This window comes from Rana temporaria, chromosome 3 (genome assembly GCF_905171775.1).
Source record: "Rana temporaria chromosome 3, aRanTem1.1, whole genome shotgun sequence".
NCBI lineage: Eukaryota > Metazoa > Chordata > Amphibia > Anura > Ranidae > Rana > Rana temporaria.
The window spans coordinates 471,045,516-471,053,323 of record NC_053491.1 but is presented as its reverse complement, the minus strand read 5'-3'; the positions used below and the strand labels follow the sequence as shown (position 1 = coordinate 471,053,323).

General features: G+C 44.5%; 1 protein-coding gene across 1 annotated transcript; it reads right to left on the bottom strand.

The window, feature by feature from the left end:
- Nucleotides 1-595: 595 nt before the first annotated feature.
- On the bottom strand, nucleotides 596-1,534 carry LOC120930644 (olfactory receptor 11L1-like). The gene has a single exon (XM_040341821.1). The coding sequence runs from the start codon at nucleotides 1,529-1,531 to the stop codon at nucleotides 596-598; it is 936 nt and encodes a 311-aa protein (XP_040197755.1). The 5' UTR covers nucleotides 1,532-1,534.
- Nucleotides 1,535-7,808: the final 6,274 nt, after the last annotated feature.

Sequence of the window (7,808 nt, the reverse complement as noted above, 5' to 3'; positions counted from 1 at the left end):
AAATAGCGCCTATGGCAAGCACTAAAACTGTGGCCCTGTCGAAAAATTTGAAGCCCATCTTTCAGATAACCTTAACAAAAAAAACAGCTAACAAAATTAGTGATAATTATCATCCCTTGTGATGCCTTGGGTAGTGACATATCCTCTTTATGGAGAAATCTGGGGTTTATTAGACCCCTGATCCCTCCTCTGCCCTCCAAGGCCAGGTAAATGCAGAACCAATACTGGAAGTGATGAAATCTTCATCACTTAAGGCCTCAGTTTGTTCCTCCTTCTTCTTTGTGCACTGCCAATCCGACCAGATTGAATGGGAGAGCCTTGAAGAACAGGGGAGGGCTGTGGCTGAATGCAGCAGGGATAGCGCTGCCATTGTCCATTAGCAAAGCTGCTGAAAAGGAGATCCTGCCTATGCTCGGGAGGAGGGAAGAAGAGACCCTCAGACCCTGGTAAGTGCCTTGCTGCCCAGCCACTCAACAGCGCCCCCTTCATATGACGCCCATGGCACTTGCCATGGCTGCTATACCCAAGATACGCCACTGGGGCAACAATAAATCAGCTTGCATTCTTTCAAAAGGAGAAAATAATTTTCACAATGTCAGTATGTACAGCTTTTCTTGCACACAGATATGTATTTACTTATGACTGATTTAATTACTTGGTTCCTCAAGCTGTATATGATGGGGTTCAACAATGGGGTGACCACAGTGTACATCAGAGATACCACCTTGTTCATGTTCAAAGAATGTCCTCTTGAGGGAACCACATACATGACAAACAGTGCCCCAAAGTAGGTACATACAACGGCCAGATGAGAGCTACAGGTGGAGAAGGTCTTCTGCCTCCCGGCGGCTGAGGTTATCTTTAAGATGGTTAGAAAAATATACACATAGGTAACAGTGATGAACACAAATGGTATAAATGTCAAAAGAATAGAAAAGAAGAACACATCAAATGTAATTATGGAAACGTCTGAACAAGATAATTCAAGTAGGGGGCCAAGGTCACAGAAAAAGTGATCGATTACATTGGGGCCACAGAACCACAATGTTTGCAATAGGAAAACTGTGACGAGTGTTATAACAAATCCTAGTGACCAGCAAACTACAACCAAGTAAAAACAGAGATTAAGATCCATAATCATTGTGTAATGCAATGGCTTACATATGGCAAGGTAGTGGTCATAGGACATGGCTGAGAGGAGAAGACACTCCGTGATGATCACAGAACCATACAAGTAAAACTGAGCAATACAGCTTCCAAGACGTACAATACCGCCCTCTGATAATATTATATGGAGCATGTTTGGAACAATGTTTGAAGTCAGCAAAACATCTGAAAAGGACAAGTGACCAAGAAAGAAGAACATAGGAGATCGAAGATGATTACTGGTCAACACCAATAGAATAATGACCACATTTCCAGTTATAGTCACTATGTAAATTAGGAGGAACCAAAAGAAAATTAAATGCTTGAAACTATGAATGTTTTCAAAGCCAAGGAGCAATATTTCATTTATGTGTGTCCCGTTCATTGTTTACACTACAAAAAAATATATAACAGAATTGCATTATTTCTAAAACTCACTGCATATGTGTAATCTTTCGGAACTAATTCAGTTTTACTTTAGGAACACACTTTATTTTAGGAAGAAGTATGTCAGCCGGAGTTACAGACTAAGGCCTCGTACACCCAACCGAGGAACTCATCGGAAAAGACACATCGTTTTCCTCAACGAGTTCCTTGTTAGGCTTGTCGAGGAACTCGACAAGCTTGCTTTGCGTACACACTGTCAAGACAAATTCTCCTTGTTCTCAAACGCGGTGACGTACAACACATACAATGGCAGGGGAAGTTCGATTCCACTGGCACAACCCTTGGGGCTGCTTTTGCTAATCTCATGTTACTGCGTGTTAAGTAAAAGTTTGGTTGGAGATGATTTGCACTTTTCAGTCTGTTACAGCGTGAAAAAAATGTGTTATCTCCATTACAAATGCTACTTTTACTCCCGTCTCATACTTTATTCTGAGCATGCAAGAGTTTCTTAGCATACACACTAGGGTTGTCCCGATACCACTTTTTTAGGACTGAGTACAAGTACCGATACTTTTTTCAAGTAGTCGCCGATACCGAATACCGATACTTTTTTTAAATGTGTCCCCAAATGCAGCCATGTCCCCCACATATGCAGCCATGTCCCTCTAGCCATGTCCCTCACATATGCAGCCATGTCCCTCTAGCCATGTCCCTCACATATGCAGCCATGTCCCTCACATATGCAGCCATGTCCCTCTAGCCATGTCCCTCACAAATGCAGCCATGTCCCTCTAGCCATGTCCCTCACATATGCAGCCATGTCCCTCTAGCCATGTCCCTCACATATGCAGCCATGTCCCTCTAGCCATGTCCCTTTAGCCATGTCCCTCTAGCCATGTCCCTCCAGCCATGTCCCTCTAGCCATGTCCCTCACATATGCAGCCATGTCCCTCTAGCCATGTCCCTCACATATGCAGCCATGTCCCTCTATCCATGTCCCTCACATATGCAGCCATGTCCCTCACATATGCAGCCATGTCCCTCTAGCCATGTCCCTCACATATGCAGCCATGTCCCTCACATATGCAGCCATGTCCCTCCAGCCATTTCCCTCCAGCCATGTCCCTCCAGCACTCCAGCCATGTCCCTCCAGCCATGTCCCTCCAGCCATGTCCCTCCAGCCATGTCCCTCCAGCCATTTACCTCCAGACATCCAGCCATGTCCCTCCAGCCATCCAGCCATGTCCCTCCAGCCATGTCCCTCCAGCCATCCAGCCATGTCCCTCCAGCCATGTCCCTCCAGCCATGTCCCTCCAGACATCCAGCCATGTCCCTCCAGCCATCCAGTCATGTCCCTCCAGCCATGTCCCTCCAGCCATCCAGCCATGTCCCTCCAGCCATGTCCCTCCAGCCATCCAGCCATGTCCCTCCAGCCATGTCCCTTCAGCCATGTCCCTCCAGCCATGTCCCTCTAGCCATGTCCCTCTAGCCATGTCCCTCCAGCCATGTCCCTCCAGCCATGTCCCCCATACCTTTGCCGCCGCCGCATGGAGAAGATCACAGCATTCATTTGAATAGCTGTTTTGCCCGCGCGTATAGACACTCCCCCTTGCTCGGGATTGGACAGATCACGATCACCCATCCAATCCCGGGCAAGGGGGAGTGTCTATACGCGCGGGAACACTACAGCTATTCAAATGAAAGCTGTGATGTTCCCGCACGGTGTTTAACCCATGCGGCGGTGCGATGCGGCGGCTTTCGGTGCAGCGGCGGCAGCGGCGGGGGGGGGAAGTATTATATTTAGTATCGGGGGTATTTGCGCGAGTACGAGTACTCCCGCAAATACTCGGTATCGGTCCCGATACCGATACTGGTATCGGTATCGGGACAACCCTAATACACACCATCGTGTTTCTCGTTGAAAACCAGCCAGACGAGGAACACGACGAGGAAATTGAGACTCCCGTCAAGTAAAAAGAGAACTTGTTCTCTTTTTTCCTCGTCGAGTTCCTCAACGGTTTCCTCGATGAAAAACGTACACACGGCCGGTTTCCTCTGCAAAAAAGCTCTCCCACCAAGTTTCTTGATGGATTCTGTCGAGTTTCTCTGACGTGCGTACGAGGCCTCAGACCTACCCTGGTTTGCATCCTTCCTAGGAAATCGTTCTCAAACAGTGAAACTAGGAGTTTTCACCTCGGAAACGCGCACCATTTCTTGCGGAGTCCCTCAAGGATCACCCCTGTAACCCGTGCTTTTCAAAATCTACCTCCGCCCTCTCCTCAAAATCATCAGCGAACAGGATTTGTGCGACCACTCCTATGCGGATGACAATCAACTTAACTTTCGGATCACTGGAAAAAACGTCCGATATCACGGATTAGAAAAATACCTGGCATTGATCGACGAGTGGATGACTGAGAGCTCCCTCAAACTCAACAGATCCAAAACAGAACTTCTTCTCCTCCACGCAAACCGAAAGACCAAAGCTAGGACCTCATGGACACCACCCACCATTCTTTGACAGATCATCACCCCAAGTACCAAGGTCAGAAGCCTCGGAGTAGTAACCTTTGACTCAGAGATGTCGATGGATGCGCAAATAGGATCAGTAGTCAGCGGATCCCATTACCTTCTCCGCCTACTGCGTAGACTCATCCCCTTCATCCCAGAAGAGGATACAGCGGTAGTAGTCGGAACAATCATCAATTCTCGACTTGACTACGCAAACTCCCTCTACTTAGGACTACCAAAATACCAGATTTTGCGCCTACAAGTCGTCCAGAACATGGCAGCCAGGCTGGTAATGGGGAAAAAAACTGGGAATCCATCACCCCATCCCTGAGGACCCTTCATTGGTTAACAGTAAAGGATCAGGTCACATTCAAGACCCTCTGCCTCACCCATAAATGCACACAAGGAAAGGCTGCTCAATACTTATGCGAGAAAATAAAACACTACACCCCCAATCACACTCTCCGATCGTCTAACCAAAACCTCCTCTACATCCCTAAATCCAACTCCAAATCGAAGGCAGAACGAAGATTTTCAGTCCAAGCACCACGGCTATGGATCGCTCTACCAACGAACATTTGCATGGAAGAAAACCATCGGGCCTTCAGGAAAAAACTTAAGACATACCTCTATTGAAGGATAAGGACAGCACCGGATGGAAAAAGCACCTTGAGGCGATTTAGTTCGCATTTGTAGCGCTATACAAGTTATTCACTAACAGTGTGTGGTTTAGTGACACCCTATTATCAAAATATCAGATAAGCTTCAATGTGTTTATGGTATTTCAACTTGTTTTTTACATCTTAATTTTATCTTAATTTTATTATTACAAACTATTTTACAAACTATTTTATTTATTACAAACTACATTTTTTACATCTGCAGCTTTCATTAACCTCCCTGGCGGTATGATTCTTTCTGGTTTTAGGTGCTGAAAGTGATACCATTATTTTGCATGGATATTTGGCGTTTCATATTGTAGGCCTGTAATTCTTAGGAATAACTCACTTAAATCTGTCCGAACAAAAGTCTAGTAGACATCCCGGGTATGATAAAGTTTGAAAAACAAAATCATAAATTATAATATAATAAATAACTATAAATAATTATAACAAATAATAATATAATTATAATAAAAATTATTCAATAATGTAATCAAATCAAAAACACTAAAAAATGTGCTCAGTTGCAGAATTGTCGCTGTCATTACTTTTATTTTTTTATGACAAATTTTCCCACAAATCGTTATCGCTTAATTCTGCAAGTGATTATAATTTATTATCGCTGTTTTCTAGCTGCTCTAAAACCACTTTTGACATAAAGGGACACTTTTTGGTTGCTATGGACAATCTACAGTTTGCAGGCAGAAAGAACAGTTTTTATTATATAAACGTACATGTAGGACACTGGGCAGACCACTAGGGACAAATGGGATGTGTATTTTTTACATACAGTACAGTAATCTGTAAGAATACAGTATACTGTATGTAATGTGTTTATTTACTTTTTTGAATTTGGCGCCGTTCTCCGCCCCCGTGCGTCATAACGTCGCAGGGAATGGAGATCAGTGGCACACAGGCACTGTGTGAATCGAGCGAGGACGCCACTTGCTCACACAGCGGGGAGGCATCGCAGGATCCAGGGACAAGGTAAGTGAACCATACCTGTGGATGCTGCGAGGCGATCCCGAGTCTGGCTCGGGGTTGCCGCTTTTGGTACTGAAATCTTACCCCGAGCCAGACTCGGGAATACCGCCAGGGGGGTTAAAAAAAATTCTTGTAATCCTCCTCTCACTGCACTTTCTTTCATAAGGCCCATACACACGATCAGACTTTTGGACAACAATTGTCTGACGGACATTTTATCCGACAATCCGACCGTGTGTAAGCTCCATTCGACCAACTTTTTGTGTTTCTCATCGGACAAATGTTTGCTGTGCAAACAAACTTTCTGGCAACAAATGTCCGATGGAGGCTAATCCTATCATGTGTACACAAGTCCATTGTAATAAAGTCCAAAGTACAAACACACATGCTCAGAACCAATGCTAAAGATCAGACAACAATAGCAGAAGTTGCCCACAGGGTGGCAGTAAAGAGCTGAAAAAACATGTGAGTTGGTGAAAGTTGGCTGAAAAAGTCCTGCCGTGTGTATACCAAGTTTACGGCCAACGCCCATTCAGAGCAAAATCCACGGAAAAGTCAGATGGAAGTCCGGTCATGTGTATGAGGCTTTAGGGTGACAATGGTCTTCCAGTTGTGCTCCTGTGTTGTCACCCTATCACATGTTTAGGACTAAAAGTGGTCAAGAAAACACACATTGCACAGGGGACGGTCCATCAATGTCTAGTAAGTCAGTCTGGGGTAGTGATGGGCAGCCAGCACTGCAAGAGAGCATGTTCATGCAGGAAGGAAGAGTCTGAAAGATGCAAAAGAGGATAAGCAAACAGTGGGGATGATTTACTAAAAACAAATAGATTGCGCACTTTGGAATTGCAGTTTCTCCAGAGCTTAGTAAATGAGGAAAAGCTCTGCTGACATCCAATCATGTGCAAGCTTTATTTTTTTGCATGTGATTTGGTATTCTTTGCAAAGTAAATCTTCACCTCTTTTATTAAAGTGGTCAGTCGTTTTTTTTTTTTTTTTATCTCAATGCATTCTATGTGGTTAGATAAAAAAAACTTCTGTGTGAAGTCCCAACTCCATTCAGCGATGAATATAAACAAGAAAAACATTGTGCCAAAGAAAATAAAAAATAATCAAATAAACTAGCAATTGCCAGAAGCAGTGTAAATGTGAGCTGACTAGAGTGACTATGAAATGAAGTGATACCGCGCTTAGCTGATAAAAAGTTCAAAAATGGGTGAATCAAACATAACAATTGTTATAAATGTCACACTTTGTGAAATAAAGTGCTTGTGTGTAGATAAATAATCGGTGCTCCGATCCTCAGTGTTCAGACAGAGGTGCCTCACATGGACACACTCACCCCTAAACGTTGACCACCTATCGCTAGAGTGGTCACTTGCGCTTTGTGGGGTATATAGACCCCTAGATGGTTTATTCCAAGGTCAGCTGTACTTAGGATGATCCTTAATGGATGGGAAAAAAAATTACAGAAGGGGGGCTCCCATAGTGTAAAACCGTAATTGATTAAAATAATTCAAAGTAAAACATATAAGATGCGCTCACATGATTTGGTGCCTGTGCCTGGCACCCGGTGTGATCAGCATGTGTTTTAATAAAGGGTGATCCGGCCAGTCTCCATTGGACGCTGCTCAGTTGCGGTAAGGCTCAGTCCCCTATACGTGTTTTTAGGGAGGATCTGGTGTCGCGATGATGCGATCAAGCCTCAACGTGTTTCAGCTTCCAGCTTCCTGATGATGGTCTTTCATATTGGCTGAAATGCATTGAGGCTTGATCGCCTCATCGTGACACTAAATCCGCCCGAAAAACAAGTACAGGGGACTGAGCCTTACCGCAACTGAGCAGCGTCCAATGGAGACTGGCCGGATCACCCTTTATTAAAACATGTGCTGATCACACCGGGTGCCAGGCACAGGCACCAAATCATGTGAGTGCATCTTATATGTTTTACTTTGAATTCTTTTAATAAATTACGGTTTTACACTATGGGAGACCCCCTTCTGTAATTTTTTCTTCCCATACACGGAGGATCATTCTAAGTACAGTTGACCTTGGACTAAACCATCTAGAGGTCTATATTGCCCACAAAGCGCAAGTGACCACTCTAGTGATTGATGT

Excerpts from the sequence above, each read along its gene's own strand:
- LOC120930644 (XM_040341821.1), bottom strand. The coding sequence starts at position 1,531 with ATGAACGGGACACACATAAATGAAATATTGCTCCTTGGCTTTGAAAAC.